This window comes from Canis lupus, chromosome 11, assembly GCF_011100685.1.
Source record: "Canis lupus familiaris isolate Mischka breed German Shepherd chromosome 11, alternate assembly UU_Cfam_GSD_1.0, whole genome shotgun sequence".
Classification (NCBI taxonomy): Eukaryota; Metazoa; Chordata; class Mammalia; order Carnivora; family Canidae; genus Canis; species Canis lupus.
In genome coordinates, this window is record NC_049232.1 from 64,926,734 (window position 1) to 64,950,994 (window position 24,261).

The 24,261-nt window shown below is 46.8% G+C and overlaps 1 protein-coding gene and 1 pseudogene across 7 annotated transcripts in view; one reads left to right on the top strand and one right to left on the bottom strand.

Annotated features, from left to right (window-relative positions):
- PTPN3 (protein tyrosine phosphatase non-receptor type 3) overlaps positions 1-24,261 on the bottom strand; it is a 143,685-nt gene that overhangs the window by 75,245 nt on the left and 44,179 nt on the right. For 6 of the 7 annotated variants that reach the window (XR_005367142.1, XM_038553060.1, XM_038553063.1 and 3 more), the window contains one exon: positions 778-932. Coding sequence is in view for 5 of the 7 variants with exons in the window: in XM_038553060.1 (XP_038408988.1) it covers positions 778-932 (155 nt within the window). In the remaining 2 variants the exon portion in view is untranslated. Of the gene's footprint in view, positions 1-777; positions 933-24,261 lie in introns of those variants that run through there. The other variant, XM_038553066.1, reaches the window with a different exon arrangement.
- LOC119874000 lies at positions 8,679-8,986 on the top strand (annotated as a pseudogene).

Consider the following 24,261-nt stretch of genomic DNA (forward strand, 5'->3'; position numbering starts at 1 on the left):
TGCGTTTCTGGTCCTGCCTCTGTCGTGGGCTTGAGGTGGGAGGAGCCAGGCTCTCCTGAGCCCAGCCATCTATGAGTGGAACTGTCTCACCACCCTTCAGATTGGACCCATCCACTCACACATGTCCTAAGTGCCCGGCTCTGGACCAGGCTCAGGGGGAAATGATACTATTTCTGTCCTTGAGGAGCTCACGGTTTAAAGAACATATAATCTAGTGATTATAACTACTATTAATGAAATGCGATATGGGCTCCACTAAAGCATACAGGGCACCATTATGGAAGAACTAATTCAGGAAGCTGACGAAGATGTCACAGAGAAGAAGTAACATCAAAGAGTCTCTGGGTTCATGTCACCAAGGGGGGGGGGGGCGGGGGAAGACACTCCAGGTGAACAGGAATGTGGGCAAAGTTTTTAGGGTTATTTCCAGTTCAATAACAATATACAAGAACTGAGATCTCAAGCTTTTATTTTATTTTTTAAATTTTATTTATGAGAGTCAGAGAGAAAGACAGAAAACTCGAGCCTGGAGGAGGGGCAAAAGGAGAGGGGCAAGCAGACTCCTTGCTGAGTGCAGAGCCTGATCTGGGGCTCGATCCCAGGACCATGAGATCATGACCTAAGCCAACATCAAGAGTTGGCGCTTAACCGACTAAGCCACCCAGGCACCCCCTCAGGGTTTCATTTTAAAATAGTTTTCATCTCTTGGCTTATAAAATGAAGAACAATTATTTCCAGTGGCATTAATTTAGAAAACATTGAATTTGGAGAACTTACATTAGCTTTGAAGGTCTGTACCAAGCCATCTAGGAAGCGGATGCTGCAGACGATTTCGGACCGAGTTTTCTCTTTGGGTAGTTCTGAGGTGCGTATACTATTAATTCTTCCACCCAACGCACGTAACCGGGAGGTCATAACTATCGCTGAATAACCTATAACAGAAGGTACACCTGTTAGCTCTCTGACAATCAAATTGCCTGTTACATGTGGATACACCTCACAGTCCATCCATCCCTTGTCTGCTTTGACCCCTCATAAAACTGAAGAACTCACAATGAATGTGAACCAGATAACAGACCATGTTTCCATTTGAATTTTGACTTCTAAGTGGCTCTAAGCAAAATTTATTGTTCAATTATAATACCTTAATAGAATTATATGGGTTATTTGTGTGTCTTATCTCCCCGGTCTAAATTTAATTTCTATTTCCCAGGCTTTTAATCTTTTATCATTTTTTAAAAATGTATATTTGTGTATTCTACTTTTTTTTTTACAGAACTGTGGTGTAAAAATGATCTAACATGAAGACGCTTATAAACTGCATTAAATAATTTACATTCATTAAAAGACACCACTTAAAAGACAACCCACAGAGATATCTGCAATATGCATATATAAAGAATATATAAAGAACTCCTATAAATCAATAAGAGAAAAAACAAAGCGATCTGTAAAAAATGGGAACCACATTAGTCGTCAAAGAAATGCAAATTAAAACCACAAAGTAATAGCACTATATGGCCCACCAAGAGTGGCTACAATAAAATCTGACAAAACCAAGTGGTAGCACTTGTAGCAACTGGGCCTTTCTGGCACGACTGGTAAGAATGAAAATTAGCATAACTATTTTGGAAAAATAACTGGCCGTATTTACTACTACTAGCTGAACATACGCATACCCTGTGACATAATTCCACTCCCAGGCACATTCCCCACAGGAGAATGTAGATTTATCCATTAAAAGACACGCATGAGAATTTTTATAATAGCCCCAAACTGGAAAAGACTCAAATGCCCATCAATAGGATGGGGAAATTACAGTACAGTCATACCACGCATGACCTTATAGCAAAGGAAATAAATGAACTATTGTTAGGCCAGAAACAAATGGATTCTTCTCATGTTATGTTGGCAAAAGCAGCCAGACATGATATATTACCAATAGCCTGAACCCATTCACATAAAGTTCAGAAACAGGCAAAACTAATCAATGCTAATAGAAGACAGAAGCGTGGTCACTTCCGCATCAAGTGAGGGTGTGTGTGAGAGAAAGAGAGAAGCAGAGAGAGAGAGATCTTCTGGGAAGCTTATAATACCCTATCTATTGATCTGGGTATTGATGATACCGGTGTACTTACTTTGTAAAGCTGCATCAAGCTCCATTCTTATTTGTGTTCTTTTCTGTATATTTTGATATCAAATTCACTCAAAATAACACACATATGAAGCGGGAGTTAGTCTACAATCTGACTTTGGTGTACTCAGGGAACAGCGAGGAAAGAGGTTTTCCCAGCAAATGCAATTGTAGAATGGAAGACTAAATAAGACTGAGGAAGTGTGCGACTGAGCACAGGGCCGCATCACGCAGGCAGGAAAGCCAAGGGCCTGGGCTAGCTCCACAGCTTAGGGAATGGAGAAGGTTTAAAATCTGATGAGGCTGGATGGAAGAACAGATAAAGATGGAGGACTTGAGTGCAATTTAATGTTCTTTTTTTAATTAATTCTCTGTAAACTTTCTATGATGAGCTGGACCTTTGCACATGCAATTCCCGCTGCCTAGAAAGTTCTCTCTGTTCCTCTTCAAGCCCCAGTACCCAGCACAGGCATCGCTTCCTTAGCAAAGTCTTCCCTGGTGTCCCTAACTACTCTCCATTTGCGTTACTGACTCTCCTCTCCGATGCTTGTCATAATTCCACAGTCATAGCTGGTGAGGTATGTAAGATCTCCTTCTGCCACTGGAAGCTAAGCTTCACAAGGGTAGGAAACAGCTCTGGTTTTGCTCACTGCATCTCCCAACACCCACCTCTGGGAGGCAGCCAATAAAGAGCTGAACAAAGGAAGGATGAAACGAAAACGGAAGCACTGGAGAAACAGTGCTACCTAACAGACAAACGTGGGTTGGTGGGAGCAGGAAAGGAGGATGGAATGAGGGTGGGGACATCCCGAAGACCAGGGCTCCTGGCACACAACACACCCTCTGGGGACCTTGATCAGGTGCAAACTAGGATTCAAGTGCATCTGAGTGATGCCCTAGAGTCTGCATTTCTTGGCCTCCCACATGGCTCCAGGGTCCACGCTGGAAAAGCAGCTCTAAATGTCAGGCAGGGCCAGAGATCAAGATCTGGGAATCAGCAGCAAGTGAGGGGGGAGGACAAAGCAGAGCCATGCCTCTAGAATCGAAGCCTCAGGGAACCACAGGCCCATAGCTCAGCTGCAGGAAGCTAAAACCCAAAGGAGGTAGAGCCTCCAGGAGGGAAGGTGCACTTGGTCCCCTGTCCTCCTGCTCCTGAAGGAGCTCCAGGCAAACCTCCATCCTTCTGTAGTCAGGCACAGGGAAATCTCTAATACCAGCAAAACAAATCCTTGGGACGGGCCGCGGAAGAAAACTTACTGTCTCACTTACACAATCCCGCCCACCCCACCACCTCCACCTTGCTCTTTCCATCGAAAATGTCATCAGAGGCAGGGATGCGTTTTCTGAGTAATGGCAAAAGTCATCAAAAGACTACAAATGTGATCCATAATACCTTAACCGTACTGCATTAAAAATGTCAAATTTAATCTTTGTCTAAGAATTTCAGGTGGGCTATATATTTTTTAAAGATACAATAGAATAGAATCATTGTAAGTGCGGTTCCTGGTGGGAGGTACACATAAGTATCACCTGGGGAGCTTTCCAAAAAAAAAAAAAAAAAGGCCTGTCCTGGCCACACCCGTGGACGGTGATTCAGCATCCTGGGGTGTGGCACAGAATGACTTTCCTCTGGGAAGCCCTCAAAGGAAGGGCCAGGCAGTCGATGGCCAGAGGAGTGGGTTTTCAGGGAAATTCAGGATGTGTCTCGGAGGGTCACAGAACACAGGTCCCACGGGATCGGAGCCACTCACTGAGGGTGCACTCGTGCAACAGGAGGGCAGTTCCTCACAACAGCTAAAACTAACCGCTAGTCACACCAGCACCCTGGATGGAAAAAGCCAAAGGTGCTGTTGAACAAGAGTTTCCAAGTGACAGTACCATGGACTGACGGGCTAATCGCGGGCACTGATTTTCAAACTGCTGCTCACCTGAGCAGCTCCACGTAGCTGGCACCAGTGTGGGTACCAGTGGGACTTAGTAACTTGACCATGATTAATGACCGCCCCCCCCAGCACAGTCACATAGCCAGCTGACAAGGGACATCAGTAACCCAGAAGAGACACTTTTTCCTCCACACATTGATCTCTGCTAATAGAAAAGGGCTTGACACCTAATGACAACGTTCGGAAATAGGAATTTCATGAAAGTCGCAGAAATGTTCTTCCCACGGTTGTTCCTGCAGCAAGCCTTGATCAGAGCAAGCCTCATGCTGAACAACCAAGGGGCGTTTTCAGATGGTCTTGAAATTCTATCTTAAACAATCGGGTCAAGACAATGGATGCTGCCTGACTGGCCTGTTTCCTGTGCCACAGCAATCGGGGAACTCAGGCTTTCTATGGCTTCCTTTATAAGCCTCTTCATTCTAAACAAAGCCACAGCCCCAACCAGGAACACACCGGCCTCCCCAACCACAAGTGATTACAGCTGCAACTGACCCATTTTATAATATGGAAGCCAAGCTTGTTCTTCACATTTTTAAGATTTTATTTATTTATTCATGAGAGACAGAGAGGGGCGGGGGGCAGAGACACAGGCAGAGGGAGAAGCAGGCTCCATGCAGGGAGCCTGATGTGGGACTCGATCTTGGGGCTCCGGGATCATGCCCTGGGCCAAAGGCAGACACCAAACCGCTGAGCCACCCAGGCATCCCTCTTCACATTTTTCAAAACAAAAACCAATCTGTTATGGCTTCAGTATCTGTATGGCACAACAAAGGTTCTACTGTGACTATAGTTTTTATCAGACTGTATTTGCCAGACATATAGGAAGAGGCCACCTCTCACTTGGTGCACAGTTGGGCCCCAGTGCATACCAAGGGTGTTAGGGTTAGCATGTGTAAAGTGTCTAACCAATGTGAGACACCTACTAGGTATTCGATAAAAGGCATCTCATTAAAAATGCTAAGTTAATGCCATCAGGTGACAACTAGATTCCAGATTTTGTAGGCAATGCTGATTTCAAATACCTTCTAAGATATACAAATGTTCTGTTTCTTTTTTTTTTTTTAATTTTTATTTATTTATGATAGTCACACAGAGAGAGAGAGAGAGAGAGGCAGAGACACAGGCAGAGGGAGAAGCAGGCTCCATGTACCGGGAGCCCGACGTGGGATTCGATCCCGGGTCTCCAGGACCGTGCCCTGGGCCAAAGGCAGGCGCCAAACCGCTGCGCCACCCAGTGATCCCATGTTCTGTTTCTTAAAACCTGAATAAAGACAGCTTTTAAGGTTAAAAGATACAATAGCTGTGTGACAGTCCTATCAGCTGCTCTATAAACTCGGGTTCCAGGAGCAGGAGCACGTCGCCTGGAGTATGGCAATCTGGGGCACGTGTGTTGCTAGAGCCCTCGTGGGTAGGGGTGGGTAACAAGGCTTCAACACTATCCCTTCTGGGCTCCCTGTCTGCCCTGGAGCTTGGGATGGGGAAGAGGGTGAGGCTTGATTTCCCGAGTCCACACATAGACCTGGGGAACTCTATTCTTTCACAAGCTCATGAACCACAGACAAAAAAAAAGGGAGAGAACTATGCTCGTCTCCATTAGACAAAGTCGGAAAGCAACTCAATTCCATTTTGGTCATTTTAAAAGAAAGTGTTAAGGTTATTTCATACCCTTTTTTCCCCCCCAAAATAAGAAGTTAGGCCTCTAGTTGAAGAGTGCATGTTTCAGTTAAGAAAGGAAAGAAAGAAAAAAAGAAAGCAATCCTGATTTATTAACACCTGGTCTGTGAATAAACCTTACAAATGAACCACAAGTGGCTCAATACAGGAATCAACCGGAATACTCATCAAGCTGACCTAGGCCGATGCTACCATCTAGTGGGCTCGAGAGGAAAACACTTCACCTCCTACCCTAGGACTTCCTGTTTCCTTCCTGGAGGGGAACAGGCACAGCCACGCTCCCTCCTTCTTATCCCAGTTCAACTTCAAAAAAAATCCCTCACGATACAGAAGGCCTTCTTTGTATCCCAATTCTCTCCTTTTCCCTAACTCTTCTTCCCTGGTAAACTCAGAACAGCTTCTGGGAGGTGGGGAGGATATTTCTAAGCCCCAACAGATGCCTGATGGAGAGCGTGGAAAAGTAATAAACACTCAAGGATCATCAGCCATGCTAGAGAGATGACTCATCAAACACCAATATTGCCTTCTCCTCCTCTTCCCTGCAAATGCACAGCAGTCAGGCTGCATTCATGGTTTAACCAAGGCTTCAGGGGCAAATGCACACCACTCAAGACTTCACTGCATGCCCAGAGGAGAACATAAACCACCTCCCGACTGCTGGCTGACTGCATCTCGCATAGGATGATGGCTTCTAGCTCTGGTCTGTTTTACAGCCAGGCTTAACAGTTCCTCCAACACCTCTGAAGTGGGGGATTCCCTTCTAAAGATTTATAAATGCCTAGATGGGGGATTTATTTATTAAGTGCTAGATTAAGGGCAGATCAAACTGTGAGAATGTATGTATGCTCAGTAATTAAGCTAACAAAGAAATAGCGATTAAAACGAGACTTTTTAAACCAAAGACTTAAATTAAACTTCAATGTGCTTGATTCAATCATCTGGGGGAATTTGTTAAAAATAGATCCTTGGGCACCACCCACAGAAATTATGGTTTGGTAAGGACCAAGGAAATTGCATCTTAAAAGTTAATTTTTTCCCCCAACTTATAGAAAAACAGAACTCTCATATACCCTTATCGGCCTGGATCTAATTAACATTTTGCCAACACGCTTTCTCTCCTGCACACACACCACCCCTTATGCTTTTTACTGAACACTCAGAAGGTGTCAAGATCATGCCCCTTTACCTCTGAATATTTTAGCATGTCTCTCAAGAACGAGGGCCTTTCAAACCACAGTACAGTTACTGCACGGAGCCAATTTAACATTGATAAAGCACTTATGTAACACAGCCCATATTCAAGTTTTGCAAATCATTCTAACATCCTTGATTTCTTTCCTCCTGATCCAGGATCCAAATCAGGACCTTGCCTTGCGTTAGTTGTCAGAAAGAAGTCACATTTTTAATAAACATCCCTATCTACAGCCAAGGGGCTTGGTTAGGTCGGTACAGCCCAGGCTGGGTCAGTTTTCCTACATTACAAATCACTTCCCAGAGCTAACAGGAGTTTCTGTAGCTTAGCAGCTGTCCCCTTACTCAGTCTGGGGAAGCCCTTCCTAAGACGCTGTTGAAATAACACCGGCTTTCCAGTCTATATGTCAGTGCTGGGATTAGCACTGTTGTCATAACAGAGGAAGAAAGCAACATGAAAATAATATTAGTTCAAAAAGGATTCTATCACTTGATATTACGTAACCAGATGTCTTGGCTTGTTCACTCAAATTAGTTCACAATCTTGCACAGTGACTCTTGACAATTTGTAATATCCAAGTTATAAAAAAGACAGCAGTGCCTTCTGTAATGTAGTTCCTCAGAAATGGGGGACAAAGTCAATTACTACCGTGGCGAGGAAGGAAAGTGACAAAAGGAAAAGAGATGCACATGTTTTGTGATTTATTAGGCTTTGCAAATATTTTTAACGAAACTCAGCTCAACCAATCAGTGATTTTAGTTTATTTTTAAAAAACCCATATACCGTAAAAAAAACACTTCCAAAAAAAACACTTCCATATATACTATTTCATTTTATTAATTTTTTAAAAGATTTTATTTATTTATTCATGAGAGACAGAGAGAGGCAGAGACACAGGCAGAAGGAGAAGCAGGCTCCATTCAGGGATCCCCATGTGGGACTCGATCCTGGGACTCCAGGATCACGCCCTGGGCTGAAGACAGGTGCTCAACCACTGAACTACCCAGACGTCCCTTTTAATTTGTTTTTGAGAGAAAGAGAAAGAGAGAGAGAGAGAGAGAACGCTTGTGTGCAAGCAGAGGGAGGGGGAGAAGTTGAAGCAGGTTCCACACCCATCTTCACACCCTGCACAGAGCCCGACATGGGCCTTGATCTCACAACCCTGAGATCATGACCTGAGCCGAAATCAAGAGTTGGATGCTTAACCGGTCTGAGCCACCCAGGCGCCCTTCACTTTAATAATTTCAAATTATGTGCAATTGATAAAATTACAATTGGTACATGAAATCTAATTTTCCTCATGACCAATTTCCATAAATTTATCAACACTACTTTCTGGCAATCACCACCCCTGTCCCTTCTTGGCTTTTTTAATATCCAAAGTACGACACTGCATAACAATACGAAGATAAATACCCAGGCTTCTTTTAAAAACTAGTTTATAATGTAAACAATCACTACGAGTATCACTAAATTAGAAAAAAAAAAGTCTATGAAGGGTGGCATTTTCATATTGCTAATTCAACGTTATAGCCAATGCACTCATTTTTTGGCATAGAGACTCAGGATGAATTTTTTTTTTTTTTTACAGATGAATTAATTTTTAAATAGCATTTTTAAAGCTTAAAGCTTGGTTTGAAAATGATCACAGCTGACAATGGAAGTATTGGTGCACGAGACTTATTTTTAATTTGGGGCATGCATATATAAAAGTAATATTTATATTAAAAAATAAATGCATCCTGGGCCTGGTGTAAGGCAGCAGGATGAAGGCCACTTGGAGCAGCACTTGGAGGATACCATGAAGAATCCATCCACTGTTGGGGAGTCCTGTGCACAGATTCACAAGGACTTAATCTGAGCTGCAAGGGGACCCTGTCCGATGAGCATGCTGTGGTGGTATCTGTTCTAGCCCAGCAAGCAGCTAAGCTGACCTCAGACCCCACTGATATTCCTGTGGTGTGTCTAGAGACAGATAATGGGAACATTATGATCCAGAAACACGACGACATCACAGTGGCAGTGCACAAAGTGGCCTCTTGACGTCTCACCAATTCTCCAGCAGCCTGTCATAGGGGCTCCATCCTATGTTAATTATCTTGTAGAATGACTAAAGTTTCAGTAGTTAAGCCATTTATTTAGTGTGCATTGGGCACTTTTCTGTTAATTTTAGAGTAAGCTGCTTTTTGACACTCAATGGACTGACTTATCAGAATAGTAGTAAGAAAAGATCATGTTTTGAAGCAGCACATCCAGGTCACTTTATACATAGAATTTTCTTATGTTCAATAAATCTGGTCAGAGGAAAAATAAAGCTTCTATAAACACATTTATGAAAGCTCTTAACTCTCACATGTCACATTATTTGTCATCACGTGAGAGAAGATGCTCACTCAAGTCACTTCAATAGCACAGCTCAATACTCAAATTATCTTGCAATTATTAATCCTCACACTCCAGAAGTACAGTCTTGGGATCAAATCATTTGTTCCATAGATCCTGTAATTTGTTCAGGGAGTGGATCTCTAAACCGGAGCCCCCTGGGAAGCAGGGTGGAGTAATTTGTAGGATTAGTTGTATTCAAACAGAGACCGGTAATTAGCACCCTCCTTCTCCTACAACTTCAAAATGCCAAATAGTTTTCTTATTATGGAGTCGGGGTTTATTTATAGGTTCAACACCATGACACTTGCAAAACTAACAAAATGAGAGAGTTATACTTGATACTGGGAGGATAACAAGAAGTAGTTTTAAGCTCCCTGAAGGGCAAGATAAAGAGCTCTGTGGGAGCTGCATGCAGTTTGGGCAAAGAGGGAACGCTGTTATAAAGAGAAGCCAACCTCTTACGAGCAAAGTTTTGAGCAAAGTTTTCAGGATGGCAATGAGACCCTGAGGAACTCAACACAAAGTTTGCCCCCAAGCAATGAGAAAAATTCATGTTAGACTTGTGAGTCTAATAAATGAAGTCATTATCACCACCCCCTTCAAAGATCACATGGGGGAGGGGAGGGGAAGCACAACTCCTTAGTGCACAGCTCTCAAGAAGCCTGGCATGAGCCCCCCCATGCCTTCTTTCCAACATGACCTCCCCCAGAGAGGACCACTCTTCTGACTTTTAACACTATCTTCACGAGAATTTTTGAAAAGTAATCTTTATTCCCAAAATGGGGTCAAACTCACAACCCTGACTGAGGTCAAGAGCTACATGTTCTACTGACCAAGACAGACAGGTGCCCTTTCATGAGATTTTTTTTTTTTTTAAGTGAGATTTTTTTAGAAGGTCGGGTTGTTTTTGTTTATGTTTAAAAAATGTTATCATGGTACAGTGTTAAACTGCACCCCCATCCCCAAATTTCCCAGGACTCAGAGCTCCCAGGGCTGTTTTCAGCATGCATGTGGATGCCTCTGCCACCTGTGTAGTGTGGGCTACAGAGAAATGAGAAGGCTGGGATGTGGTCTCCCCACAGGTAAGGCTTTGAACAGTGCCTAGTGAACTTCTCCCATTAAGATGTCACCTCGGTGAACCCAGAAACTACAGAGGCCAGCAAGCTTGCCTCCCGGAAGAAAGAAGGGGGGGACACCTGCCAGCCCTTAGAGAGACTGAACCAAACCATGCTGAGGAAAAGGACTGCCAGGACTTCCCAGACAAGCTGTTCTTACATCTTCCCAACGACTGGCCAAAGTCCCACAGAGTCCCAGTTGGACTGGGACTACAATTTCACAGACCCTTAATCTTGTTTATAATTACTTTTAGCCTTGATTACTACTTTGGCAAAGGAGTTCCGGACCATTTCTCAATGTTCATTTACTGGGCACCTGCTCTGTGTCAGGCGGGGTTGAAGGGGCGAGGCGGGGAGAGTAAGGTGCCTGGAGTTTCAGTGTCTAAGGGAGATGGCTTCCCAGGACACCAGAGGAACAGGAGAAGGGCTCCCAACCTGCCTGGGATGGCCAGTGGGACCAGTCCACAATGGTCTCGTGGGGGAATTCCGCAGAATAAAACAGTCTACTTGGTAGAATGGGTTCCAACACAGTACATATGCAAAAGCCAGGGGGGAAAACACATTTTATGATCTCCAAAGAAAGAGATTTAGCGGGAGTGTCTAAGGAGTAACTGGTATCCTAGAGAAATCTCAGGGAGATTAGGCGCTTCCAGGAGATTAGGCTTCGGGGAGGTCAACAACAATGGACCCAGATGTGGGCTGGAATCCAGCTTAACCACTTGGTAGCTGCATGAATTTAGAAATCACTCACCCATTTCCTTACCTGTAAAAGGGGAGAAATTTGCTTTCCAAAGTCTTAAGCACTGAGTATGTATGCGCATTAACTGGCACCTAGCTGGGTCCAATCGAAGGTACTTATTACTATTCTCATTAGACTGGTTTACTTAGACCCCAAGGGTTCAATGGGTAGAAGGTTAAGAGAAACAGGATTTCCCTTCAACATAAGGAAGAGCTTTGGAACAGTAAAGGCCACGCAACTATGGAAGGGACTGTGTCAGGAGAGAGGGAGCTCCTCGTCACCAGAGGTGATCAAGCAGAGGGGCTGGATCAGACCTTCAGTGAGAAGGCTGCAGAGGGCAGGCTGGCGCTGGGGGAGGTGGGATGGGTTCACCACGAGCTTCCAAGACCATGCTCCTATTAGGACTTCTGTTTTAACGATGCCAAGGTTAAGTTTCTGTGCATGTAAGCCCACTCAAGGCAGCGCTGTTAAAACTGGATTTCTCAGACTATTCATGGGAAATAATTCTGAAGGGAGACCTCGTTCTTGAAAAACACTAGAATGGCCCATCGTTGGAAGGGGGCGGGGGATAAAAGAATAGGCATGGACAAAAAGCAATGCATAAAGCTCAAAATACAGACAATAGAATGTTTTATACTGAGCCGCTTCCATCGAAAATTAAGCTACCAGTCTCTTTCCATTCTCCCTCTGGATAGTTCCATGAGGCCCCAAACAGACTGGAAAACAGGATGGAATAAATTTACTCTACAGGGACATGAATCAAGTTGCATAAACTTTACAAAAATACTGTGCTAATATTTGCCCTGGCGGCAGAGACACGCCCATTTGGGTGTCAGTCCCTGGTATTTCTATCCTGAGCTCCAGCCCCCACCCCTTTACAGCCAAAAGTAGCAGAAGCCTGCGGAAAAGAAAACAGCTAAAGTCACTTTGAAAGGTTTGAGATGTGCTAATCGCAACTCATCCCAGCCAAGGAGCTGGACTCTCCCACACCAGGACCATGCTGCCAGCTTTGTTCCTGCCAGGGAGTCTGAAGGCAGGGGTGGCCTGGCCAGAGAAACCCAATCCTCAACCACCAGCAGCCCTCGCCATCATTTTATCTCAAGGAAACTCAGAAAAATACCCTCCAGCCCTCCCCCTGAAAGCATCATCCCACTGGTCACTAACCAGCCAAGCGGCCCGGGAAGCTGCTGCTCCATTTCTCTTTAGTTTTCACTGATTTCTTTTCACGGATTTCCCAGCTCTGGAGCCCGCCAAAGGCTCCTCCCAGCTTTTAGAACCCCCTGCCTGTAAGGTTTTAACCCGAGGGGCCATCTCTCGGGGGTTATATTAGGTACGTAACCGGGCGTCTCTAGAAACCCAGATAAGATGTATTTTTATGCAGCCTAAATCAGCCGGGGCTTTAGGGTTTGGTGAGATGGAGTCAGAAGATTAATGAAAGGAAATCGCATAGATTCTAAAAAAGATTTATAAGGGCCTGCCAAAATGCTAATCAGAGTAACAGTGCTTAGGAAGATCTGAATGCAAATAATGTATCTGGTTGCTGCCCTGGGTTACATTTATTTGTACTGGGGCCTTCCACGCGCTAGGAGCTGGGACTGTACAAATACAAAGTCAGTTCTTTGATTTCAAAGAGCAAAAGCAACACCACTGCCATGGGGGCTCCTGGGGGCCCAGAGTAAGGAGTAAGCCAGACCTGAGCTCCAGTCTCTGCCCTGCCACCCGGAAGATGACAGGCCCCTGGGTCAGAAGAACTCTGTTTAAGTCTGTGTCCTCATAGGTGAATAATTCTGAGGAGCAATGCCCTCCTGCCTGGCCCACGGCAGGCACCGCCAGCTGCTGGGAGCACTGATGCTCCCACCCATTCCAACACCTCACTTGTAGTCCCTGGACCATTGCCATCCCCAGGCTTCTTGTCCTGAGGAACAGCCGAGGGTCCTACAGGGCTTCAGAGCTTCCTAAATACCTTTTTTGCATCCATTCCTCCTGACTCCATTCACTCTGCCATGGCCTAGTGGGCAATACTCCTGTTCCCATTTTACAGATTGGTAGATTAGCCATGCTCAGGTCACAGTCTCCAAACGGGGTGATGAGCCCAAGCACAGTGCAAGGCACCACACACCTGCCCAGTGAGTCTGCTGGCCCACGTGACCCGGAAGGAAGTTGAATTACTGGTGATTCACTACTGCTGGTGGGGTGGGGGTGGGGGGGATGGTGAGGCCCCATTTAAGCACGACACTCTGTAATTTACTGACTAAAGGTATGTTCTTACCTTTTGAGATAATCTTGGTAAACACTCCCTATAGCTCACATGTTGGTAGATTTCCTCTTAAGGAGGAAATGGTCCAGAAGACCTTTTCCCCCTAATTCTGCAACATCAGAAACCTGAGTAATGACTTGGGTATTTATTACCCTAATCCCTCTGTTCTAAGATGACACAATTGATTTAACAGGTGTTTCAAAAAAATTTTTTTTAAGAAAGAGCACAAAGTACCCCTGGATCGCCAAGGTCTTGCTGATTAGACAGGAGTTAAGACGCGGCACACAACTCTCAGGGTTGAGGAAACCGTAGTAAAGGACTTCCTCTCATTTTTGCAAAAGGTGTGGGCTGGAGTGCGTGTGCATGATATCTACAGGCCCGTCCAGCTCCACAGGCAGCCACCCCGGTTAATTATTAGCAGCAGGAGAACAGGAGTAGGTCACTTCATTTTTTGAGGCCAGGCCCTCAGGGTGGCCTGGGACCTCTGTGACCAAGGGCTCTCCTTCCAGGGAGACCCTGAGAGTGACAGGTCCGTCCCGACGCAGCCAGTGCCCCCTTCCACAGCACCTGCCTCCAGGGATCCTCGAACTTGGAGGAGTCCCGATGGAAACCCAGGTTCACTGCAGCCCTCGGGAGGCTGGGCTTCTTAGTGAACTTGAGCTCACCTGGACCCTTTCCCTTCACCTTCAGGGACGGGAGCTCTAAGCCAAGGATCTCAGGAGGACAGCTGTGGGGTGGGGCATTCGAGGTGTGCCAGGGTCTGGGTCTCCAGGAGGATCCAGGGAGGGCAGCTGCACAGCATCTAAACCTTGCTCTTAGCGAGCTGTGGGAGGTATGCAAGCAACACAGAATCTAGCTGCATGGCTGTGAAGGTCAAGGTGGCTCCCATCACCCGAAGGTAGCTAACCCTGGAGGGGAAGGAGGCGGCAGTTATGCGGACGAGCTGCCACACAAGGTGTGCTCCGAGATCCGTGCACATTGGATAGAACAAGCCAAGGGACGGTGTTGTCTTGATTGGGGGCTTTTTTTTTTTTTTTAGTAGTACATGTTCCTTATCCCATATCAAACATTTGTTCAGGTATTTCAAACACTTCATCGGTATTTTTTTGGTGACAGTTTACAATAGTCCACCTGGTAATATCATATAACCATGGCTAGGTGTCCAGGTGACTCTAGTTTGTAGGGCTCCGACTTCTGAAAGAGCTCATAGTAAATGTGAAGAGAGGCAGCACGTGACCAAGGGCTGCCACAAAGGTCAGGGAAGGGGGGGCCCCGTAGGAGCCCTGCTTTAGGGCAAAAGCACCAGAGACATGTGGCAGCAAGGGGACAGGAAGAGGCCCCTCCCCCCACCTCCCCAGGGAAAATGGCAAAACAGAGGAGGAGATAATCGATGAGGATTATCTGGGCAAAGCCTCCAGATGTACTGTTTTCTGGTCTTTTCCACCAGACAGAACAATCTTTTTGCACTTGGGAAGGACACATTTAAAGGGGATGGGAAGGTGTCCCTCATGAACCACACTCTACATCTGACTTCCATATCAAAGGAGAACCAGGCTACAGGTGGCAAGGATGGAGCCTGAGCTGATCCGGTGTGCAGGGAAATCGGAAGGGAATCAAACTGAGAGGCTCTGGGCAGTCATGCTCCTCCCAAACCTCACACTGCTTCTCCTCCGTCTTTCTTGTGGTAAAACAAACAGGACACAAAATTTGCCACTTTAGCCATTTTAAAGCATATAATTGATGGGCATGAATTACATTCACCGCATTGCGCAACCAACCACTATTTCCAAAACTTTTTTGTCACTCCAAACAGAAACTCTGTACCCATTAAGCAATAACTCGTCATTTCATTCCTCCCTCAACCTTTGGCAACCTCGACTTTGTCTCTATGAATTTACCTACTCTGGATATTTCATATACGTGGAATTAGACACTATTTGTCCTTTTGTGTCTGGCTTATTTCCCTTAGCATAGTATCTTCAAGGTTCATCCATGTGGTAGCAGGTGTCAAAATGCCATGCCTTTTTCAGGCTGAATAATAATAATACACCATTGTACAGAGACACATTTTGTTCATCTATTTGTGGGACACTTCGTTTCCTGTGTAGCTACTATGAACAGTGTTGCATTTAACATCTCCGTGCAAGCATTTATTTGAGCCCCCTTTCAATTCTTTTGGGTATATACCTAGGAGTGGAATTGTTGGGACATGGTGATTCTATGTTTAGCTTCTTGAGGAAACCAGACTTTTCTATGGAGGTTGCACCATTGTACATTCCCCATCAGCAATGGAAGGGGGTTCCAATTTCTCTACATCTGCTCTCGTACTTTTTATCCTTTTTGATTATAGCCATCTCAGTAGGTGTCAAGTGGTGTCTCACTATGGCTTTGATTCACATTTCCCTGATGCCTAATGATGTCGAGCATCTTTTCATGTGCTTATTGGCCATGATCTTCAGAGACCCATCTACTCAAAGTTCTCTGTCCATATTTTGGGTTATCTTAATTTACGTTGAGTTACTGAAGTTCTTTACATACCCTGAATATACCTTTACCAGATACAGGATTTGCAAGTATTTCCTCCTAATCTGTAGGTTGCCTTTTCTTTTTTGATAAGGTCCTTTGACGCACAAGTTTTTAATTTTGATGAAGTACATCTATTTTTCTTTTGCTCGTGCTTTCTTATATCTAAGAACCCACTGCTAACCTCAAGGTCATGATTTATTTATTATCCCTAGGAGTTTTAGGACTTTGGCTCATATTAGGTCACTGATCCATTTTGAGTTAATTTTTGTATATGGTGTGAGGTAGGGTTGCCCTGCCCTTTCTGACCTGGGTCCCTCCCCACCATGATCCTCTGGTAGGGCTAGCATTGCTGTACTATACCATAAAATGCATGAAGACAGAAATCTGGGTCTCTTAAAAATCACCACTGTGAGGGGCACCTGGGTGGCTCAATTGGTAAGTGTTGGCCCTTAGCTGAGGTCATGATCCCAAGGTCCTGGGATGGAGCCCCAAATCAGGCTCCCTGATCAGCAAGGAGCCTGCTTCTCCCTCTCCCTGCTGTTCCCCTTGCTTGCACTCTCACTCAGTCAAATGAATAAATAAAAATCTTAATAAATCACCACTTTGGGGTAGGCAGCCAACTGCCTGGTATGCATTAGGTGCTCGATAATTGCAAGATGGATGGGTGACTGAATGGATAAACTGGGGGGCATGTTCCATCCCCACCACCTTCCTGGCACTACGCAAGTACTCACAGCTAGCTGAGCAACTCTTGCTTGTAATAAATCTGACAGGCTACACTTACTAAGAACTAAACATCTATGGGGGCACCTGGGTGGCTCAGTTGGTTGGGGGTCCAATTCTTGGTTTCGGCTCAGGTTATGATCTCATGGGTTGTGGGATCAAGCCACATGTTGGGCTCCAAGCTCAGCGAGGAGTCTGCCAGAAGAGTCTCTCCCTCTGCCCCTTCCCCTGCTCATGCTCGTATACTTGGTCTCTCTTTAAAAAAATAAAAATAAATCTTAAAAAAAAAAAAAGAAACATCTGTCAACGATTTTTTATACACTCTAATAAGTTAACTTGAAATAACCAAGATTTAACTAATGGCACTTAATGGAGTCCTAGCCCTGGAAAGCCCCAGCTACCAATTTCCTAGCTCACATTCCACATCGCACAGAAGAGGAGACCCAAGGGCCAACGGAAGTCTTGACTTTCCCAAGTCTGGGTTTCAGCTTCCACAACTTTCCCCACCCAACACAGGCGTTGGCGATCACCCGCCATAGATAAGCAACAAAAAGGTAGGAGGTTAGTCTGAATTGCTTCAAATAGCAGGAAAGCCTCCTAGTGAAAAGACTGAACCTTGGGTCCTAGATCTCATTACGCTACAAGGTCCATCTCCTGCCCTCCTAGAGAGCACCTCACTGCTCTCACTCTGCCCTTCTGCCCGTTCCCAGGTCATGCCCAGCTCATTCCCACTGCTGGAAGCTTGCTTCCCTCAGACATCCTCCACCCTTGCGCTCTCCCTGTGTCTGTTCGAATTTTACATATCAGGATGGGCTTCCTGTCATTCTAACTCCCTATTTCTCCCTACCATTTATCACCACTGGATGTATTATTTCTTGTCTCCTCACAATTCCCACATCCCTCCCTCCTACGGGAATGGTAGTTTCTTAAAAGTCAGGGACTTTGGTTAGTTAAGGGCTGTACCCCTCACCCCTGGAATAGTGTCTCGCACACAGAAGTATTCAGTAGGTGTCTGTGGCATGCATGAACAGAAGGTAAAGTGGGGAACAGCATGGCCAGTATTCACCAGACCGCTAAGCATTACAGCAGGCAGGGCAGACAGCTCCAAACTCATGGTTAGCACTGCCTGGACCCTGCAGCCACGAAGCCTGCAAGTTTACTTCTGGACCCACGGGCTGTCCCTGCTGGCGGGGGCTTGCGGGGCAGGGACGCCGTATGTGATCAAACACTCCCACACGTCTCAAGCAAGCCAGAGATGCTGGCAGCTGTTCCTCTGCTGACCTGACCAGAGAAAATGGAGCCTTTCCCCACAGGCGCTTAATAAATGCTTGTGAAATGCACACAGGAGTGAGTGAACAAACAACTAATGTGCACAGGGCTTACACCTGCACTTTCAGAAGGCTTGTGTCAGCAATAAGATCATCCCAACAATGCTGGGAGGTGGTCTGACGGACTTCATGCCTAGGAACCTATTAGTAGCCAGGATATAGCCAGACATGAAAGTCATCAGCCAAGATTTTCCTCCCAACAACGCTTCACATTGAGAATTACAATCAGAAAAGCTAATTTCCAACTGTAGAGGGCTAGGTAGGTAAATCACAAAACAGGCACAGGATGCCCATGAAGACTTCATAATGGCATAGTGACACAATGGAAAATGTTACAATATTAAGTAAAAAAGGTTTTTTTTTTTTTAGGCTTTTTTTTTTTTTTACAGTGTATCTACAGTGAATACAACTATGAAAGATAATTATAAAGGAACTCAAGGCCATAAATATAATTGCTAGGTTTTCCTATCCTTTCAGCCTTTCTGTATTTCCTAAATTATAATAAGCAATAATGAATTTGAAGAAAATCAAACTGATAGAACCTAAAAAAAAAAAAAAAAAAAGCTGTCACCTGATATTTTATTGGCCCCCAGAGTATGCAAGTCTGGCCACCTCCTTCTCCTTCTGTCCATCACTCCTCCTCTTTCCCGTCCTCCTCTCCTGTGTCTGCACTCACCCCACCCTGCTTCTTCCTCTTCCTCTGGCCTGCCCCCAACTCCCCTCCCAACCGCAGCCAGCGCTTGGGCCTTGTCAGCCACACCTGCAACCAATCCTCCCCCAGAAATTCTGCTCCAAGGCTGGGCTGCCCCACCCAACTCTCCCAGCTCTCAGACCCCAGGCCTGCTCCTCGACTTCCCAGCTCTGTGGCTTCGAGCTAGTTACTCAACATCTGAGACACCATCTCCAACTCAGGAGAATGAGGCTGACCCCAATTCATGGGAGCCTCTGAAGGTCCAGGGAGCTAACAGACCCCCACCTCTCAGGGCACTGAGGCCCAGGGAGCCAATGGACCCCCACCTCGCAGGGCACTGAGGTCCAGGGAGCCAATGGACCCACACCCCACAGGGCACTGAGGTCCAGGGAGCCAATGGACCCCCACCTCGCAGGGCATGGAGGTCCAGGGAGTCAATGGACCCACACCCGCAGGGCACTGAGGTCCAGGGAGCCAATGGACCCCTACCCCGCAGGACCCTTCTGTAGGGAGGTTCAACATGCTAAGGGCTATGAATATGCTCCAGCCCTGACGTGTTGATTCAATCTGCTGCTTCTGCCCAGGCTCATGAAGCTGAAATTTTTTATCCTTTGTCTGCCTAAGTCTGGGCACCTGTCCTCTCCTGAAGGGAGAAGAAAAGCAAGTTTGCTCCTGGACCTCAGACCAAGACAATGGGTGCCTGGCTGAAATCCCTATCCCCTGGTTGGCCTTCGGCTCCTTTAGAGAGCACGCAGCCCAACTCGCAGAGCTGATGCCCAAATCCCCAGCAGCTGTCCCTCGTGAGGCCCCATTCTATCTTCAGAAGACATTCCTGGCGTTTTACTTAAGGTCCTGAAGACTCCTTCAGTCGTCTTCCTTCCTTCACACCAACGTTCTCCCACCATCTCAGCTCAGTGCCTGCTTCCCCTGCTCTCTCGGTCACAGGGATTTACACACGCTTCCTTCTTGAACATTCTGCCTTCGTCCCTAATACCTGAGGCATTTAATGAGCCCCACCTGCGGCCAGACTCCACGCCAAGGGCTGGGGTTCAGGTGACCAAGAGGCTGTCTCAGCTCGCTGCTCTCTGGCTGTCACAGGCTGGTCAGAGAGAGAAACGCATGAATAATCAAATAATCGCCTTTCAGTGTGGCAGTGCTCTGAAACAGCTGTGTGCCCCTGGCCGCTGGGCCTTGTCTAGGCTGTGACCAAAGCTCAGCCTGCGACGAAGGCAGCTTCTATGGAAATTCTTCTGGCAAAGCTAGACCTTGAAGGATGAACTATCAAGCAACGAAGTCAAAACTCAACGCTGATCTCAGAGCTCTCAGGGTCCCCTCCTGCCCCTCCTCCACCATCACCACAATCTGATTCCAATCTAGCTGCCAGGCTGCAGACACCTGAGTGCACCTGCCACTCCAAGGTATCTCCATGGAGCTGAAGAGAAAGGGGTACAGCTGCGCTTATTTTGCTTTTTCTATATGTTCTCCAGGAGCCTCCTCCCTACCATAGTCACGTTCCAGACCAATGCCACTCAAAAGAGTAGTTTCTAGGCAGCTGGCATCAGCGTCACCTGAGGGCTTGTTAGTAATGCAGAATCTCAGGCCCCACCCCAGAGCTACAGGACCTGAAGCCTCCTGTATGCAAGTTAAAGTCTGAGGGACCCTGCTCTCCACCTCAATCCAACGTCCCCCTGGTCTTCAGCTTCCTCCTTTTTACTGTTGCCAGCTGCCATCTTTTCTTTTGGTGCCTTTATCATTCACACAACAAGCGGACTCCCAACCCCCAGAGCGCCTGTGTCTTCAGCTCCAAGGACCTTCCCATCTATCCCCCACCGTGGCACCACCTCGGGGCCCACCCTGCCCAGGGCAGCACCCACAGCTCTCTCCAGCTGCGACCTCTGGCTCCACCTGTGGACAAATATCACCATGGTCCTTTTGTCAAGCTTACTGAGGAGACAGGATGGCAGGCAGCAAGTGAAAACCTTGCAGCTCCTAAGTAAAACCATGATGCCACTGGGAGAAGCACTTCCCCGGACCTGGTGAGTTGGAGATACTTGTCATTCCCAGTGTGAAGATGAGGAAACTGAGACGTTAGGAGCTCAACTAGGGCCATGGAGTTAGTGGGGGAGGGGGCCAGAGAGGATCCCAAGCTTACCACCTGTACCATGAGAGAACAAGCCCTGCAGCCTTGCAGAGAAAACTGTGGAATGTGGGCTTTGGGCTGAGGCCGCCCATGTGCACTGGCCCAGGAGCCAGGTCCCACAAGCGGGAGATGCCAGGTCATGAAACACTTTGCTAACAGACTACAGAGCTTAGACTTACTGGGTGACAGGAAGGTAGCAATATTTTGGAGCAGGCTGGTCAAAAATGGCTACATCCATCCCACAATTCACCCCCATGTACAGTATTCTTTGCCCGTGGTCCTTGCTGCCCTCCTGGTGTCAGACTCTCCCAGGTACTCCCTGCCTCCTTGCCCTCAGCCCTCCAAGGCCTCCTCTCTCCCCTCCCACGCTGAAGCCCAGCTCCCAGAAAACCACCAGCACATCTCTCCCAATCGGCTCCCTTCTGCAAAACCTTATTAAGAGTCATAAAATGAGGGCCAACGTGCTCCTCAACCAGGGCCAGCTGTCAGGAATCCCTTCCCTCTTCCTAGGATGGATAGCGCCTTTTCCAGAAGGGCCGGGGGCACAGGCTCCCCTTCCCACCTAGGCATTGCACATCACACCAACAGTTTTCCATGATGAGCTCCTCTTGGAGGAAGACCCAGATTCCTCCTCGCCTCCAGCTAACATCCTGAGGAGGTCCGGGCTGGGCCCTAGGGATGGAGCTGATTAAGAGACAGTCTCTGCCCTGCAGAAGCTAAGAGGGAGCCCTGACCCTGAGTATACAGCTCTTTAAGAGGAAAACATCTTCGAGACCCCTGTACTTTCACACACTTTGACTTATTTGGTAAGTCTTAAAAAATGGAAGCCTTTCTTTGTCTTCTAAAATGTCTTTAAAGTGCAAGTAATCACTGCAACAGTGAGTCAGCCTTTATGATTGAGAAAGTAAAGACGAACTGTATAAAAAAGAAAACATTAAAACTATACCACAACATTAAAAAAATTCTTGCATTATTTATAGATTGAAAATATGTTAGTAGAACTTTATTTGTGAAACATAGATCTATTCCAGAGTCTGGCTTCTCAACGTGTGGTCTGTGGATCAGTCTCAACACCACCCGGGAGCCTGTAACAAATGCAGACTGTAGGCCCAACCCCAGACATCCTAGAAGCAGAATCTGCAACTTAACACCAAAGCTTGGGAAGCCCTGGGCTTACAGCACTTGGCTTGTGGGGTTGGGGTTGGAGACGGGGGAATCAAGGCCAGATGGGGGGAACAGGGTGATCTTAGGTGCTTTTGTAGGGAACATTTTTTTGGCAGCAATATGAAGGAGGTATAGGTGTGAGGGACCTACTGGGGAGAAGGGGAAGGAAGCCAGAGTAAAGGCAAATGGGAGAAGCACAGGGACTAACCCACTTTTTTGCAGGGGTGGGGAGGGTGGGGGAGTGGGTAGAAAGGAAGGGCAGGCTGCAGGCTGGAGGTGGAATGTCTGAGGTGCAATGAGCAGGATCTGTCCAGTGCAGGTGTGGGGGTGAGTAAAGGATGTCCCTGGGTTTCTAACCTGGAAGACCTGTCACTTATGGAGAGGGTGTTTTTAAGGAAGAAGGTGCAGAGGAGGGACCTGGGGACGCTCATGGAGAGGTTCATATGTGATGCACATATGACCAAAACTGCCCAGAGATGACCTGGTCCTGTGAGGCCCTGATGATGGCATCTGGTGAGTCTACCCAGAAACATTTGCAGAAGGATGAAAACAAGATGAGCCATGGTGTGTGTGTGTGTGTGTGTGTGTGTGTGTGTGTGTAGGGGGGTGTGGAGCCACATCATAAAAGCCGTGGTATGAGGGAGGGGCAATCAGCCCGCTGCACAGAGACCCAGCAGGCTGAGACATGAGAACCAGCCACTGGTCTCGATGAGTGAGTGGTCTCTGACCATCATGGTGAGGGCAGTGCTGGTCAAGAGGCAGCTGGGGGACGCTGGGGTAGATAAAGTCAGGACTGCTATACAAATGCTTCAACACCCTGCCTGAGGTTGCAAGTCCCAACCAGAGGGACGCCTTTGTGTATGCCCATGTTCACAGTAGCATTACTTGCAATGGCCAAAAGGTGGAAGCAATTTAAGTGTCCAGTGACAGATGAATGATAAACAAAATATGGTATACGTGCATTCCACGGAATGGTACTCACCCTTGAAAAGGAAAGAAATTCTGACACATGCTGTAACACAGATGAACCTTGGGGACATCATGCTAAACAAAATAAACTAGTCATAAAACATCAGATACCGTGTGAGTCCACGTATGTGAGGTAACTAGAATCATCTAACACACAGAGACAGAAAGTAGAAGGGTGGTCGCTGGGGGCTGGGAAGTTAGTGTTTTAATGGGTACGGAGTTTGTTTTGCAAGATGAAGAGTGGCATGTGGTGCACGGGGGGGTGACAGGAGCGCACCAACATGACTGCCACCTAATATCAGCCACTGAACTGTACACTTAGGTGCATTTTACCACAATCTAGAACAATTACATCTTTTGTCACAGGCATAGAAAATCTGCACTCACAGAACTGAGCAGGAGGTCTGTGTTGACAGGTGAGAGCAAATCTTTTTCAGGGGCCACAGACTCCTCCTGTAGCCAGCCTGGCAGTAAAAGGGAAGAGAGTGACTGGGTGGTGACCTAATGGTGAAGCTGGGCTCGGGGAAGTCTTTCTTTCCCAGGTGATGGGGCGACAGCCTTCAGCTGTAAGTGAAGAGGCAAGCCTGAGCCAAAGGACACTCGTTTTCTCAGACTGGAGAACAGGAAGAAAGAGGAGAGGAGCCAGAGTGTGAAGGACAGGGCCGGAAAGGTGATGGAATCTGGGCATTTCAGGGTCACGGGCCGTCTGGAGAGGCAAGGTGAGGACAACAGGTAGGAGACCTGGAGAGCGTGGAATGGTCAGGGTAGCTGGTGTGGGAGTAACAGGGGAGAGAGCTGGCTACATGGTGGGATGGAGGGGAGGTGGCTGGGGGGCGGGTGGGGACAAGCTGGCTGCAAAGCACAGAGCACTTGTCTGACACTACCACTGAGCCTCAGGTCCTCAAAGGACAGTCCTTGGTCTCGGGAGCACCTGGGGCCTGTTAGAAATCCAAGTTTTCAGGCCCCACCTGAGTCTGATTCAGACCCACTGAATCAGAAACTCTGGGAGTGGGGCCCAGCAGCCCATGTTTTAACATGATTCTGATGTGATAAAATCTAAGAAACCAGTATATACTACAGAAATTCAGTGGAAGAGACAAACCATTTCTCGTATGAAAATAGAAAAAAAAAAAAACAGCCTAGCAACTTCCACGTAAAAGAGCCAGAAATGATAACTGCTTTAATGCCAACACAATTCATTTCTGTGGTTAATAAAATTTCTGTTAACCACTGAAATATGCGGTCCACCTCATAAACTTCCTTAGACGGAGATCTAGAAAA